This window comes from Neophocaena asiaeorientalis, unplaced genomic scaffold, assembly GCF_003031525.2.
Source record: "Neophocaena asiaeorientalis asiaeorientalis breed wild unplaced genomic scaffold, Neophocaena_asiaeorientalis_V1.1 scaffold918, whole genome shotgun sequence".
NCBI lineage: Eukaryota > Metazoa > Chordata > Mammalia > Artiodactyla > Phocoenidae > Neophocaena > Neophocaena asiaeorientalis.
Genome location: NW_020174132.1, coordinates 48,466 through 74,152, shown reverse-complemented (window position 1 = coordinate 74,152; position 25,687 = coordinate 48,466). Strand labels below are relative to the sequence as shown.

Here is a 25,687-nt window from a genome sequence, read left to right as displayed (position 1 = left end):
GTTCATAGGTCCTGAAAAATTAACAAAATTCAACAGTCATTCCTGATTAAACACAGAACAAAAGAGGTAATTATGGATTTATGGATATTTTCTTAATAGGAAAAAGTATGTATACCTTAGTCCTGAATACAACCTTACTTAATAGTGAAATGCTACAGGAATTTCACAAGGATCAGAAACAAAGTTAAGACTGCCTACTATTTTCCACTGTTATTTAAATATAAAGGAGATACTAGGCAATGCACTTACACATAAGAAATCAATTAGAGGCACAGGAACTGGAGAAGTAAAACTATTTCTATTTATGGATAAGACATAATATTTATCTGGAAAGCGCTAGAGAATCAAAGGTAAAATTAATGCAAGGAATAAAATCATTCTGGAAGGTAAAAACGTTAATACAGGTATAATAGCCTTCAAATATACAAACAATAAAAAGAGTCACAATGGAAAAAAAAAAACATTCAAAATGCAAACAAAGAATCCCATGTGCAGCAAAGTTTGAGAACCACTGTGTTAGAACACACAACCTCCTCCCCTGTCAGGCCTTCCAACATGCTGTTTCCTCTGCCTGGGGTTTCTCCCTATTTTTACTTGACTAATTTCTACTCACCCCTCAGAAGCCAGCTGAAGAATGCTTTCTTCAGCAAAGACTTCCCTGATTACCTTACAGCACTTATCACAGCTGCAACGAATTAGTTGTGTAACTAACTTTTAAATTTATTTTCCCCTATTCTTTTTTCCAGCTTTTTTGAGATATAATTGACATATAAATTGTGTAAGTTTAAGGTGTACAACGTGTTGATTTGATACTTACATATAGCAAAATGATTGCTACCATAGTAATAGCTAAGCCTCCATCAGGTCACATAATTTCCACTTCTTTTTTTGTGGTGAGAACATTAAAGATCTCTCTTTTGTAAGTCCTGACACTCAGGCCTCAACCTTTACCCCATTATAAAAATCACCATCTCTGGAGGAGGGACCCACACAGAATAATTTCACTGCCCTAAAAATTCTCTAAGCTCTGCCTATTCATCCCTCCCTCCTGTCAAACCCCTGGGAACCACTGATCCTTTTACTGTCTTTCCTTTTACAGCATGTCATTTTGTTGGAATCATACACTAGATAGCCTTTTCAGATTGGCTAGGTATAGTTTTTAAACTGCTTAAGTGATTCCAATATTCAGCCAAGTTTGAGAATGAATGGTCTAACTCACGTTTCTTCCTCCACATCTTCCAATATACTCAGGTCAAACCTTCCCTAACTTTTGGTGACAAAATATTCCCTAGAGTTGCAGAAGTAAAGCTTATTAGCCATTCTTTGGAAAGAAAAAATAAGGTCAGGTACATGAGTTTTCTAACAGTAAATGAAAGCTTCTGATTAGCAAAGTGCTTTCTGGCTACATGTGAAACATCAAAGAGACTTGTAGTTCCATTACTCCCTAAGTCACAGACTTTCAGGGGGAGAAGGTGAGAACTCTGCTAGCTCTAACAAGCTAGTTTGTTTACTTTCCTGTGACACTCATTTATATGGCTTATTCTTTCAAAATTGTGAGATAGGTTTTAGAGAAATTATGTCATAAAAAGATGGCTATTGTAAACATTCAGTTGATTTAAACATTGTATTAGTTATATAAATGATTTGATAATGAGCTTGCTCTGCTTTCTGCAAGATAATTTTTATTCAAATTTATACAATTCTCTCATTGTGAATATGATGGTAAAGGACCAATCACATTATTCTCTTCCCATTTGTACAGAATTTTAAGAAATGAAGTGATTTTGAATTTTAAAAAAGGAAGGTAAAATAGGAATAAACCTAAACAAAACATGCACAAAATCTATATGAGAAAAACTTAACACTTTCTTGAAAGACACAAAAGTAGACTACAGCAAATGGAAAGACATCCAGTGTTCTTAAAAGGGATGATGCAAACATCATAAAGATTCATTATAAATTAATTTATAAATTTAACACAATCACAATAACAATACCAAAATTTTTTGCTGGAGCTAGCCAAGTTGACAGTAAAGTTCACATGGAAAACTAAACATGTAAGAATAGGGAAACACAGAGAAAGAAAACTTAATGAGGACTGGCTGTAGCAGACAGTAAAACATACAATAATTATGTGCCGATACACAAATAGACAGCCAGACAGAACAGAAAGTCTAGAAATTGATCTAAACAAATAGGGAATTATTGAATGTGATAAAAGGAAGCATCTAAAATAACTGGGGTAAAGAATAGCTTTTTAGTAAGCGGTTTTGGGACAAGTGGATAGCCATTTAGAAAGACATAAAATCAGATCCACATCTCATGATACACAAAATAAACTCTAAACTATATAGTTCTGACTTTTGACTTTTAGAACCATGTTGATATTTCACATACCCCAAAGGGAAAAAAATGTATGGGTTTAAAAAATTCTAAAATGGAAAATAACCAGGAAAAAGCCCTCTCTTTCAAAAGAATAATAATAACCACAGGGAAGCGGTGGAGGGCAAAAAGACAAAACTCAAGTAACTTTTGAACACATCTGAGTATGTACTCTCAGGAAGAAGACATAAAGAACTTCAAACAAATTTCAATCTTCAGTTAGTAGGTTAGTACTCGGTTCAGGTTGCTACAACAAAAATACCAGAGACTGGGTGGCTTCAACAACAGGATCTTATTTCTCATAGTCCTGGAGGCTAGGAAGTGCAAGATCAAGGTGCCAGCTGATTTGGTTTTTGGTAAAGGCACTCTTTCTGGTTTGTAGATACCTTCTTGCTGTGTCCACACATGGTGGAGAGAGTGATCATCTCTTGTGTCTCTTCTTAAAAGGGCAGTAATCCCATTCATGAGGGCTCCACCCTCATGACCTAATTATCTTCCAAATGCTCCACCTCCAAATACCATCACATTAGGGATTAGGGCTTCTATACAACATATGAATTTGGGGGTAGGTGGGGGGCCACAGACATTGAGTCCACAGCAGTTTGTATAGGTTAGCAATTCTGAAACTACTTTCCGTATATTCTAGGATTGAGCAATAAGTTAACATATTATGGATAGCAGGAACAAAGTTTCTCTAGGTCAGAGAAGAGAGTTGTAAGTATAGAAAGGGAGAATACTAGAATGAACCCTAAGATGTGGGAAAGGATTGGAGTTATTGGTTTGAACTCATGGGGTGTGTGTGTGTGTGTGTACATGAATATGCACACATACATACTTCTTCCTAGCTCTATCTACTGAGAGATTCTAGAAGCAATGACACTAAGAGTAATGAGTATACCTAGCACCCAGACCTTGGTTTCTAAATAGCATTGTTAACTTAAAAGAACCACAGTACAGGCTAAGATGGAGGGATGGGGACCAGACTTACCCCCTTCTTGAAACAACTAAAAAAGTGTAAAAAGAAGAATAAAAAAGTGAAACAATGACTCACAAGACCTTGGAAAACAGGCAGTGAAGGACAGTGAAACCTGGGAGATGAGAAGCAAGATGAGTCTCAGCTTACTACATGAAGAAAGTTTCCAGGCTGCAGCAAAGGAAAGGGAACCCCATCTAGAGCTTGAAGGTCTCCTTGAGTTGAGAAGAGAGAGCTGAGGCTCTGGGAGAGCCAAGGAGGCTTGATTTTGCAGGGCAAAGGACTGTGGAGGAGAAAGCAGCAAAGAGAATTCCAGAGATCTTTAGAGGGTCACCTTCAAGTGTTCAGTTGAGTAGTGATCAGGGCACATATGTGAGGAAACTACATAAGGCCAGGGGAACAATAACCCAGAAGGATTAAAGGGAACTATCCTCAAAGTATATCCAGGGCCAGAAATACTGCCTGTCCCCAAAAGCCTTAATGGGAAATCTCATAATTCAGAAGACAACAGAGTACTAAAAAGGGTCTAGCCTCAGGACTAGAGAAAATGAACCTTACATTAAAGACTGCATTGTTTTTGCCTAATAAAGCTTAAAAGCAAGACCCAAAAGGATCAAACTATTTCTATTAACAGTATCTCAAAGCAAAGCTCAAGAATATTTTTAGGAATATAAATATATCTAACACCCAATAAGGTAAAATTCAAAATGTCTGCATTCAATCAAAAGTTGCCAGGCACGCAAAGCAGCAGAAAAATCCAACCCATAATGAGGAGAGAAAATCAAATGAAATTGACCCAGAAATGATGCATATCTAGCAACAGTAATTAGCAGACACATACATTAAAACAGATATTATAACTATTCTATATTTTCAAGAAGCTAGAGCAAAGATTAACATGTTAAGTAGAGACAGAAAGAAATAAAGACCCAAGTCAGACTTCTGGAAATGAAAATTACAACACATGAGATAAAAAGTACACTGGATAGGGTTAACAGAAAATTAAACATTACAGAAAAAAGATCAGTGAACTTGAAGACACAGCAGTTGAGACTCTACAAAATAAATCACAGATTTATTTTCTATCAAAAAAATGATTAAAAGCAACGAATCATGAGACAATATCAAGTAGCCAAATGTATGTGTAATTGGACTATCCAAAGAAGAGAAGTAGAACAGAAAACATTTTGTAGAAATAATGGCTTAGATTTTTCTAAATTTCTGATGAAATTTTCCTAAATTTGATGAAAAATGTAAATCCACAGGTCTAAGAAGCTCAATGAAACCCAAGCACAGGACACATGAAAACAATTACACCATGGTACACTATAATCAAATAGTTTTAAACCAGTGATAAAGAGAATCTTAAAAGAAATCAGGAATTATTAAAGAAATGCAAATCAAAACTACAATGAGGTATCACCTCACACCAGTTAGAATGGGCATCATCAAAAAATCTACAAACAATAAATGCTGGAGAGGGTGTGGAGAAAAGGGAACCCTCTTGCAAAGTTGGTGGGAATGTAAATTGATACAGCCACTATGGAGAACAGTATGCAGGTTCCTTAAAAAACTAAAAATAGAACTACCCTACAACCCAGCAATCCCACTACGGGGTATATACCCAGAGAAAACCATAATTCAAAAAGACACATGCACCCCAGTGTTCATTGCAGCACTGTTTACAATAGCCAGGTCATGGAAGCAACCTAAATGTCCATCCACAGACGAATGGATAAAGAAGATGTGGTGGTACATATATACAATGGAATATTACTCAGCCATAAAAAGGAAAGAAATTGGGTCACTTGTAGGGACGTGGATGGACCTGGAGACTGTCATACAGAGTGAAATCAGAGAGAACAAATGTTGTATATTAATGAATATTTGTGGAATCTAGAAAAATAGTACTGATGAACCGGTTTCCAAGGCAGAAACAGAGACACAGATATAGAGAACAAAAGTATGGACACCAAAGGGGGAAAGGGGGGTCTGGGATGAATTGGGAGATTGGGATTAACATATATACACTAATATGTATAAAATAGATGAGCATCTGCTGTATAGCACAGGGAACTCCATTGTACAGTAGAAACTAACACAACATTGTAAAACAACTATACCCCAATTAAAAAAAAGAAATCAGGAAAAGAAGACAAATTAAGTAGACAGGAAAAAGGTAAAGATGATAGTCACTTTCTTGTTGGACAGTGGAGAAATATCTTTATAGTTCTGAAAGAAAAAAAAGTCAACCTACAGTTCTTTACCCATCAAAAACATGTTTTAAAACTGGAGTTGAAGTAAAGACGTTTTTCAGACATATAAAAGTTGAAAGAATATATTGCCAGAAGACTTGCATTATCAGAAATATTAAATGACATTCTTCAAGAAGAAAGAAAATGATGCCAGATGGAAACAAAGAAATGAAGAGCACTGGAAACTGGGTAAATACAGACATTTTTTTCTTAATTTAAGTTGCTTGGAAAGATAATCAACTATTTAAAGTAAAACTAATAACAACATACTATGGGTTTATAGCATACACACAAGTAAAATGTATGACAGTATTAGCACAAAAACCAGGAGGAGAGAAATGGAAGTACCGTGGTGCAAGGTTCTTAATACTGCATGTGAACTAGTATAATATTACTTCAAGGCAAACTGTGATAAGTAAAAAAACACATACATACATATATATATATACACACACACACACCAGTGCTTTTCAACCAGGTGTGATTACACCCTTCAGGGAACATTTGGCACTGTCTGGAGACATTTTTGACTGTCACAACTAAGGAAGCGCTACTGGCATCTAGTGGGTGGAGGCCACAGATGCTGCTTAATATCCTACAATGCACAGGACTTCTCCTTGCTACTACAGTTGTCTGGCCTATGATGTCAATAGTGACAATGTTGAGAAAGCCTACTAAAGTAATATAACAAAAGATTATCGCTAATAAACCTACAAAGGAGGTAAAATTAAATCATAAAAATCACTCAATCCAAAAGAAGGCATAAGAAAGAGAAAAAAGTGAACAGAAATTAGATGAGACAAATATAGAAAACGAAGACAATAGAAGCAAGATGGTAGATTTTAAACCTAACCTCATTAATAATCACATTAAATGTAAAGGATCCAAATATGTCAATTAAATGGCAGAGATTGTCAGATTGGATAATTCCTAGACCCAACTATATGCTAACTACAAAAATCACACTTTAAATTTAAAGACACAAATAAGTTAAAAGATACAACATGCTAACAAAACTCAAAAGAGAGTAAGTGTGGTTATACTAATATCAAAGTTAATTTCAGAGAGAAGAATATTAACAGAGATGAAGATAATTTCCTAATGATAAAAAGGTTAATTCATAAAAAATACATAGGGCTTCCCTGGTGGCACAGTGGTTGAGAGTCTGCCTGCCGATGCAGGGGACACCAGGGTTCGTGCCCCAGTCTGGGAAGATCTCACATGTCATGGAGCGGCTGGGCCCGTGAGCCATGGCCGCTGAGCCTGCGCGTCCGGAGCCTGTGCTCCGCAACGGGAGAGGCCACAACAGTGAGAGGCCCGCGTACCTCAAAAAACAAAAAAAACAAAAAAAACCCATAAAAAATACATAACAGGGGCTTCCCTGGTGGCGCAGTGGTTGAGAGTCTGCCTGCCGATGCAGGGGACACCAGGGTTCGTGCCCCAGTCTGGGAAGATCTCACATGTCATGGAGCGGCTGGGCCCGTGAGCCATGGCCGCTGAGCCTGCGCGTCCGGAGCCTGTGCTCCGCAACGGGAGAGGCCACAACAGGGAGCGGCCCGCGTACCGCAAAAAAAAAAAAAAATACATAACAGTCCTAAACATGTAGACACACAATAACAGAGCTTCAGAAACTATAAATAAAAAACTGATAGAATCATGAGAAAAATAGACAAATCTACAATTATAGAGATGTCAATACCCTTCCTTCAAAAATTGATAGAACAGTGCACACAAATGCCAGTAAAAGTAAAGACTTGAACTACATTATAAAACATCTTGATTTATATGAGTCTCCTTATTCCTAGTCATTGATTTTTTTCAAGGTTCAGGCCAGTCATCTTGTAGAATGTGCCACATTTTGGATTTGAATATTTTATTATTACACCCAGGTTTGGCAAGAATACTACATAGGTATTGTTGTACCTAGGTTTGTTGTATACATGAAGTTTTAAAAACTCATTCTTATAGAAAAATTATTAGTAAAAACAAAAATATAAAGCATGAGATTAAAAAAAGAAACATTCTAGCTTGGTTTAAAATAAAATTTCCACTCTTTTCTTTTTCCTTGTGCCTAAGAAATGAGCACAATGTTCACATTTGCACCTGTATATTTGCTGGCATTCTGTCACCTGTGTATGTGTTGTATTTTAACAACAACAACAAAAAATGTCTTAAGGGCAAAGCTTTTCTCTTCCTTTATTTTTCACAAAATGTGTATTCCAGTCTGCTAAGTCTTCTTATTACCACAGAGTAAACTATATTTAAGGAATGAGCTGGGGAGGGAAAAATCTGTACTGGAAATATTTAAGGGATGAATTGGAAGGGAAAAAAATCAGTATTGAAGAGAAAAGGGCAATTACTATCTTAGGCAGCCTTCTGAGTAATTAGTGCTATACAATCTCAGACTGCATACCAGCTGTTAAGTTGAGTAAATGTCTTTATTTTTATTGGTTTTGCCCTTTATATCTCTAAATGAGAAACAATAAAGAGATTTTGATTAACTTAAAAAAAACTTAACCTAATTGATATTTCTAAGCATACTCTACCCAACAGCAAAATACATATCCTTTTCAGGTGTACACAGAAAAGTTACCTATATAGACCACATTCTGGGTCATAAAACATTCTCAATGTATGGCATGGGGAACACAATCAATAATATTATAATAACTTTGTATAGTGACAGATGGTAACTTGACTTATCGTGGTGATTGTTTTGTAAGGTATAGAATTATTGAATCACTGTGTTGTGCACCTGGAACTAACATAGTATTGTAGGTCAATTATACTTCAATTTTAAAAATTAGGACTTCCCTGGTGGCACAATGGTTAAGAACCCACCTGCCAATGCAGGGGACATGGGTTCGAGCCCTGGTCCGGGAAGACCCCACATGCTGCAGAGCAACTAAGCCCAGGTGCCACAACTACTGAGCCTGTGCTCTAGAGCCCATGAGCTGCAACTACTGAGCCCACGTGCCACAACTACTGAAGCCCGCATGCCTAGAGCCCATGCTCTGCAACAACAGAGGCCACCACAATGAGAAGCCCACGCACCGCAACAAAGAGTAGCCCCCACTCACTGCAACTAGAGAAAGCCTGTGTGCAGCAAGGAAGACCCAGTGTGGCCAAAAATAAGTAAAGAAATTTATATAAAAATTAAATAAACAAAATATAATTAAACAAAACGTTTTAAATAATTTTAATAGGATTCAAGCCACAAAAAGTATTTTTTCTGACCACAATGGAATTAAATTAAACATCAATAACAGAAAGATATCATGAAAACCCCAAGTATTTAGAAACTAAATAACATACTTTTAAATACTTGTGGATCAATGAGGAAGTCAAAAGAAAAATTAGAAAGTATTTTGAACTTAATAAAAATGAAAGCATACCAAAATTTGTGGGATACAACTAAAACAGTACGTAGAGAAGGAAATTTATAGTGCTCAACATTTATATGAAAAGATAGGCCTCAAATAATGGATCTCAGCTTCCATCCACCTTTTAAAAAACTAGAAAAAGAAGACTGAAGGAAGTTCAAAGTAAGCAAAAGGAAGGAAATAACACAGATCAGAGTTGACATAAATGGAAAAAGAGAGAAAATGAGTGAAACCAAAGATGATTCTTTGAGATATTCAGTAAAACTGTTACACCTCTAGCCAGACTTATCAGAAGAGACACAAATTACCAATATAGAAATGAGAAAGAAGATGCAAATTACCAACATAGGAGTCAGAGATGACATTACTATAGATTTTACATATAATAAAGGATAAAATATTATGAACAACTTTATGCCAGTATATTCAACTACTTAGATAAAATGAGTAAGTACCTTAAAAGACACAAATTACCAAAGCTCACTCAAGAAGAAATAGATAACATGAATAGCCCTATATCTATTAAATAAATAAAAAGGTTCCCACAAAGAAGCCTCCAGGCCCAGAAAGCTTGAATGGTGAATTCTACCAAATACTTAAGGAAGAAAGAATATCAATTCTACCCAAACTCTCCCATTAAATTGAAAAGAAGGCTATACTATCTAACTCATTTTCTGAAGCCTGCATTTCTCTGACACCAAAGCCATAGAAAGACTTTCCAAAATTGAAAACCACAAACTAATATCCCTTGTGTATACAGATGCAAAAATTCTTAATAAATTTTTAGCAAATCAAATCCAGCAATACATAAAATGGATAATTCATCATTATTCATGGGGTTTATTCCAGGAATGCAAGGTTGGTTTAGCAATCAAAAAATCAGTGTAATTCATCAATATTAACAGACTGAAAAAGAAAAAAAACTATATGATCATCTAAATAGATTTTTATAGAATAAGCATTTGATAAAATACAACATCTATGATTGATGAAATAGAAAACTCTCAGCAAACTAGGAATAGAAGGAAACTTCCTCAAACTGATGAGAGAATCTATGAAAAACCTTCAGGTAACATCATACTTAATGGTGAAAAATTGAATGATATCTCCAAAGGTCAAGAACAAGCCTACCGTGACTGCTCTCACTGTCATTAAACTGTATTCAACAGCTTATTAGAGGTTTCAATGAATGTGGTAAGGTGACAAAAATAAACATAAGCATCCAGATTGGAAAGAAAGAAGTAAAACTGCCTCTATTTACAGATGATGACCTATGTAGGTAATCCAATGGACTCTTCAAAAAAACTACTAAAATTAACAAGTGAATCTATCAAAGTTGTAGGATACAAACTCAATATATAAAAATCAAATGTATTTTTATATAGCAGCAATGAACAGTAGGAAAATGAAATTAAAACAATAGAACAGTAGGCTAAACATATGAAATGTGTAGGGATAAGTCTGACAAAAGATATGCAAGACCCGTATACTGAAAACTACAAAAACTTGTTGAGAGAATTAAAGACCTAAATAAATGGAGAGATATACCATGTTCATGGACTGGAAGACTCAATATTTTTAAGATGTCAATTCTCCCCAAAATGATCAATAGAGTCAATATAATCCCAATAAAAAATCCCAGCAGGCTGTTTTGGAAAACAGCCCCTGGTAATTTCTTAAAAAGTTAAATATACACCTACCATATGATTCAGCCAGTCTGCTCCTAGGTATTTCTCCAAGGGAAGAGAGAGCATATATCCAATACAAAGACTTGTACACAAATGTTCAAAGCAGCTTTATTTGTAGTAGACAAAAACTGCAAGTAACTCAAATGTCTATCAACAGGTGAATGGATAAAAAAATTGTGGTAATAATTATATCATTTAATACTACTCTGTAATAAAAATAATGATACATGCTATAACTTGGATGAATCTCAAAATAATTCTGTTGTTTGAAAGGTAACAAAGAGTACATATTCTATATATATATATATATATATATGTATATATATACATATATATTTCTAGAAAATGCAGAGTAATCTATATTGACAGCAGGTCAGGGTTTCCTGGGGTTAAGGAAGGGATATGAAGTGGCAAGGGGGAGGAATTACAAAGGGGCACAAAGAAAACTTGAGGGGTGAAGGATATGTTCATTATCTTGATTGTGGTGATGGTGTATATAGGTGTGTATTTGTCAAAACTTATCAAATTGTATACTTTAAACATGTAGTTTATTGTATGTCAATTATACCTCAATAGAACTGTTAAAAAAAGTAAGGGAACCAGGGATCCTTGAAGAAATGCTGAACCCAGGGCTGAATGCAGGAAAGGAGGAGATGAAACTGAAACATCTTCCTGTGCCAGAAAATCAGGTAGTACTCAAAAAATGATGGGAACATGTCAATAGAACATGGGAGGGGCTTCCACTGTGTGTGCCTACTATGTGTCTCAAAGTAGCTAATGACAATAATGGGTTAGAACATATGGGCAAAATAAGAATCCAGGTGTCCACACTAATATAAATAAATGAATGAAAAAATAAACAAATGGGAAGAAGGAAAAGCCCTTCCCTGGAGTACAATGCTAACTAGTAAATGTAGACGGAATGATGGAATTAGACCATTGCCTTTGATAACCATCTTAATAATAAATAATTAGGAAAGGATCATTGATGAATGCTAAAACTCCCCACAAGATACTTACTAATTTCAAAGGGAAAAATTTATAGTGGAAAACCTCACAGACACTTCCTTAAGGGCATGGTCAAAGTTGCAATCACATATGAAGGGACAAATTGATATCATGTGCCTCCTAAAACAAATCACTGAGAAGAACACAACATCACTTTTGAGGTGTTATTGCCAAAGTATATAATCTCCATATAATTATGATAAAACATAAACAAATCCAAAACGAGGGACATTTTTCCAAAATAACTGGCCTGCAGTCTTCAAAAATACTAAGGTCACAAAAGACACAGGAACTGTTTCCAATCAAAGGAGACTAAAACGTCATGACAATTATGTGCAATGTGTGAACCTGGTCTGCATCCTGGACCAGGATAAAGGGTTTTTTGTTTTGTTTTTCGTACGGTAAGGGATGTTATTAGGAAAACTGATGAAATTAGAATACCATCTATGGATCAGATACAGTATTATATGAATTTTAATTTCCTGATATTATTTTATTATTGTCATGTAAGAGAATGTCCTTGTTCTTTAGGAAATATCCACTGAAGGGACATCATTTGTGTAACTTATCCTCAAATGGTTCAGGAAAAATTATCCAGAAATATGATAAAATTCTGACATTTGGGGGATCTGGGTGAAGGGTACACAGGAATCCTTTGTACTCTTCTTGCAACTTTTCTGTAAATCTGAAATTATTTCAAAACAATGTTGTGAAACATTAAGAGTATTATCTAAAAGAATCAAGACAGTAAGGACAATGTCTAAAATTGAAAAAACAGGTAATGGAAAACTCAATCAGAGTAACAAATGGAAGGAGAGGTAAAAAGAATTAAACAGAAAGTATGACACAAAGAAAGCAGAAAAAAAATAATGGCAGGAATACTGCCACATATACCAGCAATGATAATAAAATGAATGCATTACACTCACCTATTAATAGACAGATGTTCTGATTGTTTAAAACCAAGTAACTCAAGATCTTGCTATATTCTATTTAAAAGAGACATACCTGAAACAAAATAACTGAGGAAGGTTGAGAATAAAGGGATGGAGAAAGTTATAACAGGAAAATGATATTAACAAGAACTACAACATGCAACAAACAGGGAGTGGCAGAAGTTGCTAGCTGTCCTAATCCAAATGTCCTTGGTAACAATGCCAATTTTTAGCAGACAGAGCTATCTGATAGGCCTCCCTGGAAGCTTAGGTGTGGCCACTTGACTAAATTCTGCCAATGAGATAAAAATTGAATTGTTTTCTGGGGCTTTCTGGGAAGGTCACTTATTAGAAATTGGCAGAGCTGGGACCAGCCCATTTTTGTCCTCCTACCTTTCCTCTTCCTTCTGGCCCTCAATGGAGATGTGCTGGCTGGAGCTCCAGAAGTCTCGTGGACCATGAGGGGACCTTAGGATGGAAACCATACACCGAGATGGTGAAGCAGAAGATAGGAGCCTGGGTCCCTGATAGTATCGCAGAGCCCTTGAATACCTATCTCCAGACTTCTTCTACCCAAGAAAAAATCTTTCTTCTTTAAACTAATTTTATTTATTATTTTTTCCTAATATATGTAGTTGAACCTAATCCAAACAGGAATAGTAACATGCTTTACAAAGAAAGAATTCAAGGCATGTATAAATATATGCATAAATAAATGGGACAAAGAGGGCTACTTCATATTTTATGAAGGAAAAATATACCAGGACAATATAAAAGTTATGGACCTTTATACATTCTTTATGCACTAACAATACAGCTTCAAAATATATAAGGCTAACCCTGACTAAAATATAGGAAATAGACAAATTTAGTTATGACGGGAGGTTTATACATATCTCTCTCAATGAGGAAGGATATAAGGATCAGTATAACACAACTTAACAAGCTTATTCTAACAAGGCTATAAGGGACTTTTACTCAAGAGACAATATACGTATTTTTCAATTCATATGAAAAAGTTACAAAAATTGACCATGTTTGAAGTCAGGGGTCAGCAACCTTTTTAATGGAAAGGCCAAACAGTATATGTTTTAAGCTGTATGGGCCACAGAGTCTCTATTACAGCCACTCAGCTTTGCAGTTGTAGCTGGAAAGCAGTCATAGGTAGTATGTAAACAAATGGGTGTGGCTGTGTTCCAATAAAACTTGATTTCCAAAATAGGCACCAGGCCCATGTAGCCTACAAGCTGTAGTTTGTGGATCCCCGTTCTAGGTAACAGAGGAAGTATCAAAAAATTTCCATAAAGCTGATATCACACAGGCCACAATTACCATAATGTAGTGTTAAAAATGAACATAATAGCAAAAAATATCCCCCCCAACCTGGCCCAGATCTACACACATGGACGTTTTAAATGCATTTCTAAATAACTCTTGAGTTGAAGAGAAAATAAAAACAGAAAACACAAATGAGTTAGAACTTAAAAAAAAAACACTGGAACTACTACACAACAAAACCTATGTAATGGAGCCAAAGTGAAGAAGAAAATATATGGCCTCAAATGTATTTGTTAGAAAGCAAGGAAGACAGAAAGTAAATTAGTTTTCATCTCAAGAATTTAGAATAAGGATAACAATAAGAAGAACAATGCAGCAATAATAAAACATACAGAAAATACAATGAAGAAATTAATAAAGGGAAAAGCAGACTATTTTTAAAAAAGAAAGCAAAGAAATTGAGTTGATCAAGAGAACCTAAAGTGGGTCCTTTGAAAAGACCAACAAAATAGATAAGCCTCTGGAAAGAGAATCAAGAAAAAAGAGAAAAAACAAGTAAACAGCATTAGCAATGGAAAAGGGGACATACTTAAAGAGAGATCACACAATCATCCACTCAAGAAATATTTACTGAATGGCTACTATGTGGCAGGCCATGACACAGTCCCCACAGTCATAGAGACAACAATATAGTGGAGAGACCATAAATAATTAATGAAAAATTAAATTACATTAGTGATAAATGCTACAAAGAAAATAAAACATTTAAAAAATAAAACTACATATTTCCTCAAGTCAAAAAAAAATGGAAAACTTAGATGAAACCGACAATTTTCTAGGAAATATAAATTACCATAATTGACTCAAGGAGAAGTAGAAAACCTGAAAAAAAACAGAAACCAAAGAAGAGATTTAAATAGTGAGGAAAGATCTGCACCCTCAGAAGGCATGAGGCCAAGATGGTTAAGGAAGAGAAATTCCAGTCTGATATAGCCTGTCCCAGAGCATACAACTAGTACAATAATAAAATAAAACATAGCTAAAATATAGCTAAGAGAGGAATTTTCTTAAACAGATAAAGAATATCTGTCAAAAATCTACAATAAACATCACTTATTGGTGAATTATTAAAAACTGTCTCTCTGAACTTGGGAATAAAAAAGGATGCCTAATATCATCCCTGAAAGTCCTAGCAAATTTAGTAAGGCAATAAAAGAAAAGGCATGCAGATTAAAAAGGAAGAAATAAAATTGTGATTATTCAAAAATGACCTGACTGTGTTTGTAGAAGATTATAAAAACCCACACACTATTAGAATTAATAAGTAAATTAGCAAGGTCACTGGGCATAAGACCAACATAAACAAATCCATTTAATTCATATATACTAGCAAAAAATAGGAAATGAACTTTAAAAAATTAGTCCATTTATAATAGCTTTACAGTATTTTTAAAATAAAGATGAAATAGCTAGGAAAAAATCCAACAAGAGGTACAAGGCCTCTATACTGAAAATTATAACATATCACTGAGAGAAATTAAAGACCCACACAAAAGGAGGGATATAACATGCTCATGGAGTGGAAGACCTCACTTAAAAAAATGTCATTTTTCCCTGAATTGAGCTATAGACTTAAAGCAATCCAAATCAAAACCCCAGCAGGTCTTTTTCCTGTGGATACTGAGAAGACAAATTCTGCAATTTATGTAGAAATGCAAAGGGCTAAGAATAGCTAAGGCAACATTTGAGAATTACACAGCTGGAGGACTCATGTATTGGGTTGGCCAAAAAGTTCCTTCCATTTTTAAAGTTAAAAATAAAAGACACATTTTTCATTTTCACCAAGAACTTTATTGAACAACATAGTCACCGTTTTGTTCCACTACCTTCTGCCATTTTTCAGGCAACTTCATAACTCCATCTTCCCAAAACTTTTTATCTTTTTGAGCGAAGAACTGTTCCAGGTGCCTTTTACAGTCTTCCAGGGAACTGAAATTTTTTCCATTAAGAGAATTTTTGTAAAGACTGAAACAAATGGAAATCCAAAGGTGCAATGTCTGGTGAATACGGCAGATGAATCAGAACTTCCCAGCCAAGCTGTAATAGTTTTTGCCTGGTCATCAAAGAAACACGTGGTCTTGCATTACCCTGATGGAAGATTATGCATTTTCTGTTTAATAATTCTGGACACTTTTCCTCGAGTGCTGCTTTCAGTGGTCTAATTGGGAGCAGTACTTGTTGGAATTAATTGTTTGGTTTTCCAGAAGGAGCTCATAATAGAGGACTCCCTTCCAATCCCACCATATACACAACATCACCTTCTTTGGATGAAGACCGGCCTTTGGTGTGGTTGATGGTGGTTCATTTCACTTGCCCCACGATCTTTTCCATTCCACATTATTGTACAGTATCCACTTTTCATCACCCATCACAATTTGTTTTAAAAACGGAACGTTTTCATTACGTTTCAGTAGAGAATCGCATGTGGAAATATGGTCAAGGTTTTTTCTGCTTAACTTATGTGGAACCCAAACATCAAAGCGATTCACATAACCAAACTGGTGCAAATGATTTTCAACACTTGATTTGGACATTTTGAGTATGTTGGCTATCTACGGCATGGGTGTAACGTTGACTGTTCTCAATTAATGTCTCGATTTGATGGCTATCAACTTCAACTGGTCTACCTGACCGTGGAGCATCATCCAGTGAGAAACCTCCAGCACGAAACTTCGCAAACCACTTTTGACACGTTTGATCAGTCACAGCACCTTCTCCATACACTGCACAAATCTTTTTTTGCATTTCCATTGCATTTTTACCTTTCTTGAAATAGTAAAGCATAATATGCTGAAAATATTGCTTCTTTCTTCCATCTTCAATATTAAAGTGGCTACACAAAAATTCACCAATTTTGATAAAATTTTTTTAATGCATGCTGATATGACAGCTGTCACAATGCAATCTAACAAAATTGTATCAAATGAAGTTAAAGACAACTAAACGCTACTAGAGCCATCTTATGGAAAAAAAACCGAATGAACATTTTGGCCAACCCAATATTACCACATGTCAAGACCTGTTGTAAAGCTACAATATCAAGACAGTGTAGTACTGGTACAAGGATAGACAACAAACCAAGGATAGACCAAGTAAAGAATCCAGAAACATCAACACATAAACAAATGCCTGATTGATGACAAAAAAATGGTCTTTTCTATTAACGATTCTGACTCAATGGACATCCATGTGAAAAAGAAAATGAATCTTGACCCCCTGCTTCAGACCATACACAAAAAGCAAATCCAGGTGTATTATAGATATAAATGTGAAAGGTAAAATAATGAAACTTTTAGGTAAAAAGTAGAACATCTGAATGAGCTTCGGGTAGGAAACATTTTCTTAAACAGAACACAAAGAGCTCCAAAATGGGAAAAAATTATACATATTAAAATTAAGAACTGGTATCAAATATTTGCAAACCATATATCTAATAGAGTTAATATCCAAAATACATAAGGAACTCCTAAACAGAAATAGAGTCACAGATGTAGGAAACAAACTTATGGTTACCAGGGGGGAAAGGGGGGAGGGATAAATTGGGAGATTGGGATTGACATATACACATGATGCTTACTTATATGATGAAACTAAAATAGTCAAACTCAAAGAAGCAGACCATATGATAGTGGTTGCCAGTGGATGTGGGTAGGGGAAAGAGGAGTAGTTATTCAATGGGCATACAGTATTGTGCATTTCAAAATTTGCTGAGGGTAGATCTCACATTGTCTTCTTACCACAAAAACAAAATTATATGAAACAAAACAAAGACAACACAAGGAAACTTTGGAGGTGTTGGATATGTCTATTACCTTGATTGTGGTGATGTCAGCCCTATGCCTGATTTATATGTAGGTTCTAGATCCTATGTAACCCAATAAAGGCAGAAACAAAAAATTAAAAGCAGAGTGCAGATAAAGCAAGGATAAGGCTCAGGAATTCAAACAGTGCTTCTAGTGAGGACTTTGGTAATCTTGTCCATGACTTCTTAAGTTAAATAGATTCGGGATTTGACATTCTTAAAAGGGGACACAGAATGAGCACTGGCCTTGCTCTTGCCCAGCCACGTGGTCTTGGATGAGCCCCTTTATTTCTACAGACTCAAGTTTCTAAAGGACACTCAATGACCTTTTAAAGTACTTCAGGCTGTAATGACTGAGAATTCAATTATTCTCTTTTCTTGCATTCTGATAGCATTTTTCTTTTACAAGATCAGCACCATTTATTGAGAATGCAATGAGAAACACAGTCTAAAACTTGTAGAACACGGAGAATAAGTTTCCAGCTAAAAATAGATTTTTTCAGGTCTCTAATCTTCACCATGTTACAAAAATAAATTTGTTCTTCATACTTAAAATGTTTCCCTTACAGCATTCTGGAGTTCAGAGAAAAGCAGTGCTCTGTACTTCCATTAACAGTAATCACCAATCATCCATAAAGAATAATATCATCAACAAGAACAGATAGTTACCTAGAGGAATTAATAAGCAGTTGTAGACACTTTCAAAAACGAGAACACGAGATGCAGTATCCCACTTTTGCAGTTCCCGTATTTGCTTTTCATCTAGTGAAACAGCTACTGTTTTTTTCTCTTCCTGGAAGAATGGAGACTGAAAAAACAAAGAGGCTTTCACATCCTAATTCTGCTTCTGTTACCTTTTATTTATGTTTGAGCTCTCATCTTGCGTGTAATTTTTTTTCAGATTTACTGAGGTATAATTGACAAATGAAAATTGTATATAATTAAGGTATACTACTTAATGTTTTGATATATATTGTGAAATAATCACCACAATCAAACTAATATATCCATCCCCTCACATAGTTACCATTTTTGGTGGGGAGGGGCACGGTGGTGAGAACACTTAAGATTTACCCTCTTAGCAAATTTCAAGTACACAATACAGTATTGTTAACTACAGTCACACTGCTGTATATTAGATGTCTAGAACTTACTCATCCTGAATAACTGAAACTTTTACCATCATCTCCCCATTTCTCCCTCCCCTCAGCCCCTGGCAACCACCATTCTACTTTCTGGTTCTATGTGTTTGACTATTTTAGATTCCTCATATACGTGGAATCATGCAGTATTTATCCTTCTGTGACTGGCTTATTTCACTCCAGGTTAACCCATGTTGTCACAAATGGTAGGATTTCCTTCTTTTGGGGGCTGAATATTCCACTGTGTGTTTGTTTGTGTGTGTTTGCACACATCCCTGATGACTGATGATGTTGAGTACCTTTTCATATACCTGTTGGCCATTTGTATGGCTGGGTTTTTTTTTTGAGAAACGTCTATTCAGGTCCTTTGCCCACTTCTTAATAGAGTTATTTGGGTTTTTTGTTACTGAGTTCCTTGTATATTTTAGATATTCACTCCTCATCAGATACACGGTTTGCAAATATTTTCTCCCATTCCATAGGCTGCCTGTTTACTCTGTTGATGTTTCCTTCGCTGTGCAGAAGCTTTTTATTTATTTTTGGCTGTGTTGGGTCTTCCTTGCTGTGCACGGGCTTTCTCTAGTTGCAGTGAGCAGGGGCTACTCTTCGTTGCGGTGCATGGGCTTCTCATTGCGGTGGCTTCTCTTGTTGCAGAGCACAGGCTCTAGGTGCGTGGGATTCAGTAGTTGTGGCACACGGGCTCCAGAGCACAGGCTCAGTAGTTGTGGTGCATGGGCCTAGTTGCTCCGCGGCATGTGGGATCTTCCCAGACCAGGGCTTGAACCCGTGTCCCCTGCATTGGCAGGCGGATTCTTAACCACTGTGCCATGAGGGAAGTCCCAGAGCTTTTTAGTTTGATGCAATCCTACTTGTCTATGTTTGCTTTTGTTGCCATATCAAATAAAAATTCATTGCCAAAACCAGTGCCAAAAAGCTTTTTCCCTATGTTGTCTTCTAGGAGTTTTATGGGTTTAGATCTTACATTTAAGTCTTTAATCCATTTTGAGTTGACTTTTTGTATATGGTGTGAGTAAAAGGTCCAATTTCATTTTTCTTGAAGTGGATACAAAGTCCCCCCAAAATCATTTCTTGGTTTTATTGTGTATTCTTGGCACTCTTGTCAAAGATCAGTTGACCATGGGTGTATGGGTTCATTTCTGGGTTCTCTATTCTGTTCCATTGATCTATGTGTCTGTTTCTTGTGCCAATACCACGATGTTTTGAATACTGTAGCTTTGTAATATCATTTGAAATCAGGAAATGTGATGCCTCCATCTTCATTCTTCTTCCTCAGGATTGCTTTGGCTATTCGGGATCTTTTGTGATCCCATATGAATTTTAGGAGTTTTTCTTATTTCTGTAAAAAAATAATGCCATTGACATTTTGATAGGGAATGCATTGACTCTTCAGATCACTTTAGGTAGAATGGGCATTTTAACAGTATTATTTCTTTTAATCCATGAACACAAGATGTCTTTCCATTTATCTGTGTCCTCTTTAATTTCATTCATGAATGTTTTTATAATTTTCAGTGGGTATATATGTCTTTGACTTTACTCATAAGCATTTTATTATTTTTGTTGCTATTGTGAACAGGATTGCTTTCTTAATTTCCTTTTTGGATAGTTCATTGTGTATAGAAACAAGACTAATTTTTGTACGTTGATTTTGTATTCTTCAACTTTACCAAATTTATTAGTTCTAACAGCTTTTTTGTTGAGTCTTTAGGGTTATCTGCACATATTATCATGTCATCTGCAAGCAGAGATAAATTTTACTTCTGATTTGGATGCCTTTTATTTATTTTCCTTGACTAACTGCTCTGGCTAAGATTTCCAGTATTATGTTGAATAGAAGTGGAAAGAGTGGGTATCTTTGCCTTGTACTGGATCTTGGAGGGAAAGCTTTCATTTTTCCCCCCACTGATTATGATGTTAGCTGTGGACTTTTCATATATGGTCTTTATTGCATTGAGGTAAGTTCCTCCTATACCTGTTTTGTTGAGAGTTTTTACAGTGCTTTCTCTGCATCAATTGAGATGATCATGTGGTTTTTATCTTTCATTCTATTAATGTGGTGTATCATATTGATTGATTTGCATATGTTGAAACATCCTTATATCCCAGGGATAAATCCCAGTTGTTCATGGTGTATAATCCTTTCAATGTGCTGTTGAATTCAGTTTGCTAGTATTTTATTAAAGATTTTTGCATTTCTGTTCATTAGGGATATTGGCCTGTAGTACTCTTTTCTTGTGGTATCCTTGTCAGGCTTTCATATCAGAGTGATGCTGGCCTCATAAAATGAGTTTGGAAGTGCTCCCTCTTCTGTGTTTTGGAAGCGCCTAAGAAAGATTGGTATTAATTTTTCTCTGAGTGGTAGAATTCATCCATGCAGCCATCTGGTCCTGGACTTTTCCTCCTCGTCCATCTTGCATATGTCGCCCTTCATATAATTTATAGTTTATGCCAGTAGTTACTTCCCTCCTGGATATATCACAAAGATGAATAGGTGTTGTTTTTAAAGTCATTTTTCATTATTATCTTTCTGCATGGTGGGAGGTTGGCCTTATCTGTAAATACACAATACCTATAAGCTTTGGAAATGTTGTTGCACTTAGGGAAGGGGGGATTTTGCGCAATTGGAATATTTTTTAATTATCTAATGCCTCGCAACATCCGTAAGATACTGGAAACATTCTACTTTTATCCCTTTTGAAAAAGACAGGAGTACAAACTTCAAAAAGAATGTTTATTAATACAAGGTGTAAAATTGATTATATATATGTTATTGCACTAATCCCCCAAAGTATAACCCGTCATTATAAGCAATTAAATGTTAAAGTATCTCCCTCACAGTACTGTGTGATTTTCAGTTGTTCTCAACTGAAAAAAAAATTAGCCAAATGCTCATTTACTCTTTCAATTACCTATTCATTCATTCAATTAATGTCTATTCTGTGCCTATGTTATATTTTCTGTTTCTGTCCAGGTTGCCCCTTTCATGAGTTCCTAGGTCCCTTAAATTTCCTATCACAATGTTTATTCTTTGTACTTTCTGGCTGAATCTTACATTAGAGTCTTTACTACTCAATACATTTGAAATTCTCTTATGAATAGGGACTGCGGCTTTTACTTCTTTGAGTTCTCTCTACCACTTCCTGTATGAAAGATGCTGCTCTCAATATCCTTTAAGTATCTTTCTTAGTAAACAGAAGCTAACTTTTAGCTGGTAGGTTGCCTGTAAGCTAAAATATTTCTTAGTAGCTCTTGCAGCTAGTTGTTACCATATAATTGCTAGCCAATAAGACATTTATGAAAAGGTTATATGTACAACCAGGGAGATTCCTTAAAAGGAAGGTTTTGGGTTTTTTTAACTTCCTTCCATTTGCTGTTTAGAATATCATTGTATGCCTGAAATTTTAACATCCATCTTGGACTATTTGGAGACCCTGTAAATGGAGCAATAAGATATAAGATACCTATTTCCCTAATAACAGCCATTTACTGTCTACCCATTTACTATTTTTCCATGATGGAGAATCAAACTTTAACTTTGCTGAAGGCATTATTTTTAGAGTTTTTGCTTGGCTCTCAACCAAGTGTAATTTTAACTAATACAACCTAATAAATTGTTATGCACATGTTATGGACCTAAATAAAAACATCCTGATTATTTGACTTTAATTTTGGGGCTATGAACATAGGGTTTAATCCACGGACTATATCCATGTATAATACGGATGCTATTCATATAATAATAACATGCTAGAACTAAAAAAAAATATGAAAAGGTTTTCAACTTTATTAGTGGTCAACAAAATGGAAATTAAAGTCACAATGCAATACTACTACACACTTACCAGAATGGCAAAAATGAACAAGGCAGACATTATTAAGTATTGGCAAGGATGTGGAGTGAGAGGCAGTAAAGACACTTTAGGAAAATTGTTGGCATTATCTATTAAAGCTGAACATATATACATATGTATTCCACCCCCAGGTATGTATCCAACAAATGTACATATGTTCACAACAACAAGAATATTCATAGCAGCACAATTTGTAAAAGCCTTTTAAAAACTGAAATTATCTCTTAATAGTAGAATGAATAAACAAACTGTGGTATATTCAGACAATGGAATACTATACAGCAATGAGAATTTCTAAACTATTGCTTCATGTAACCACACGGATGAACCTCACAAACATAATACTGATTGAAAGAAACTAGACCCAAAAGAGTACATACTATATGGCTCCATTTATATATGGTTCAAAAATAGGTGAAAGTAACCGATAGTGCTAGACATCAGGATAGTGGCAAATCAGGATTCCAACCAAAGCATCTGGCTACAGAGCCATGTTCTTAATTATTATGCTATATTGTCTTTCCAAAAAAAGAGAAAAAAATCCAACTCATTTTATAACTTAATAAAATAATCCTGATACCAAAATTAGACAAGAGGAGCCCAAGACAAGAAGAACACTTTCGACTAATCTCACTTATGAACATAGATGTAACAATCTTAGGCCAAATTTTAGCAACTAGAATCTACTTTGTATTAAAAGAACAATAATACATCATGGCAAAGTAGGGTTTATCTGAGGAATGAAACATCAGTTCACTGTTTTAAAAGCTTTCAATGTTGGAAACTTTTAAAACAATGAAACAACCACATTATCATCTCAGAAAATGACAAACAGGCATTTGATAAAACATGAGACACTCATGATTAAAAACTCTCAGTAAACTAGAATTAGAAAGAAACTTCCTTAACTTAATAAAGGAATAGAGGGTATCTACCACAAAATCATAACAAACTCATACTTAATGATGGACAGAAGTATTCCCATTAGAGTCAGAAAGAATGGTATTTGCCACCCAACTCTGCTATTCAACTTTTATAAGTCCATACCAATGAAATAAGAATGCTCCTGAAAAAAAGGATACACACACACACACACACACACACACACACACACACACAAATATTGGAAAGAGTCAAACCTGTCATTTGCAGATGATATGATCTACCTAGAAAAAACCAACATAACCCACTGACTCTACTATTACTATTTAGAATGTTCAGCACTATGAACAGAAGAACAAAAACTATGAATCTAATGAGAAATACTATAGTAAATATCTGTTGGTTTTGCTGCCATGTATTCTGTCCTCCTTCTGGAAATAGTACCTCTGAAAGTAGGATTACCAAAACCCTTTCTCCCTCGAGGTGAGGCACTGACCTTGGATTCACTTTCTAGTTTGGTCGCCCTGGAAACCTGATGAAGGCGGATGGTCAGCTGTGGGATGGGCGGGCCTGCTTCCGGCACAATGTCCCAGGAGGTACCCTGAGCCTGGTCTGGGAGGGCTGGGACTGCACATCAACACCTGCTGGGAGTCACAGCTCAGGGTCCCTGAGTGCAGTGGGCCTATCGTTCCTGGGCCCTGACCCTGGCTGGGACCGAGGCTACACACAGGGAACAAAGACAGAGTGGTCCCTAATTTGGGACATGGGGCTTCTAAGCCATAGTGGCTCCTGTTCTCCCCCATCCCCCACCATATGCTCTCATTTCTTCACACCTGAGCTGTTAATGGGGGCAGAGAGAAGCCCTAGACAGCTGAGAATGCTTGCTGATGCCAGTCTTCTGGCAGGCTGGGTTTCTTGTTCTGCGGTCTGCAAAGTTGAATACTTATGGGTGCCAGGATGGCCTATTTGGGTTTTGTGAGTGTGAACCATCTAGCTGAACCTGCTGATTGAGCAGAGTGGATGTGGCAATATGCCAGTTTTTACTGTGAAGAAAATGTCAATATATTTCTGAAAAAGATAAAATGACATGAATGTAAGGAGGGACATACACCAAGTTCATGGATGGAAAGACCCAATGCTGTACAGGTGTATGTTCCTCCCTAAATTAGTCTATAAATTCAAAGCAATCCTAATATATAATTGCTGACTACGAGATACTTTTGAGGAAGTAGAATGGCCTGTGTGGGGAGTAAGTGCCCTACCAAGTCCAAATTCCGGAATAGGTTGCATTTACTGAGTCTTCCCCTTTGCCATACATTATCCTAAGTGCTTTATTTCCATTAATTCATCTTATCCTCACAGTAACTCTAAGAGATGAGCAGTGAATTAATATCTCCATTTTACATATAAGGAAACTAACGTAAAGAGAGCTTGAGTTATTTGCCCAAAGTCACATACCTAGTTAAAGGTAGTCTCAGGACTCAAACCAGGCTACCTGGCTCAAAGCCCCATGCTCTCAGGCTCTGTATACACTGCCTTTCTGTTTCTATGCTAAAACCCCCTAGTAACTAAAGTACGGTATTAGCAAAGGAACAAACAGATCAAGGGAATGAAGGAGAAAACAGAAATGGGCTCATGTATATATAAAGAAACTTAATATATGATCAAAGTGGCCTTTCAAACCAATGGGTGTGCAGGCAACTGCTCAAAAAGTGGTGCAGGGACAACTAGTGATCCAGTTGGGATAAAATGAAGTTAAACTCCAACTGCAAGGAGTTAACACCATAAGTTCCAGATGACCTAAGTTTCTAAATGCAAAAACCAAAATTATAAAAGAAGAAAGTACATAAAACTATTATTTATGGTCTTGAGGAAATGAAAGGTCTTTGAAAGAAGAAAGGCAAAGGCATAAAATGAAAGATAACATTGATATATTGTTTTAAAGCTTTTGTCTGGCATGACACAATAAACTAAGTCAGCCTGGGACTAAATATTTGCAAAATACCAGAGAAAAGATGAAATTTCCA

At 35.8% G+C, this 25,687-nt stretch overlaps 1 protein-coding gene across 3 annotated transcripts in view; it reads right to left on the bottom strand.

Moving 5' to 3' along the window:
- BRCC3 (BRCA1/BRCA2-containing complex subunit 3) overlaps positions 1–25,687 on the bottom strand; it is a 72,152-nt gene that overhangs the window by 12,944 nt on the left and 33,521 nt on the right. For 2 of the 3 annotated variants that reach the window (XM_024754708.1, XM_024754709.1), the window contains one exon: positions 13,018–13,092. The exons of the other annotated variant lie outside the window; for it this stretch is intronic. In XM_024754708.1, coding sequence (XP_024610476.1) covers positions 13,018–13,092 — 75 coding nt within the window. The remainder of the gene's footprint in view (positions 1–13,017; positions 13,093–25,687) is intronic. 3 annotated transcript variants of the gene reach the window in all.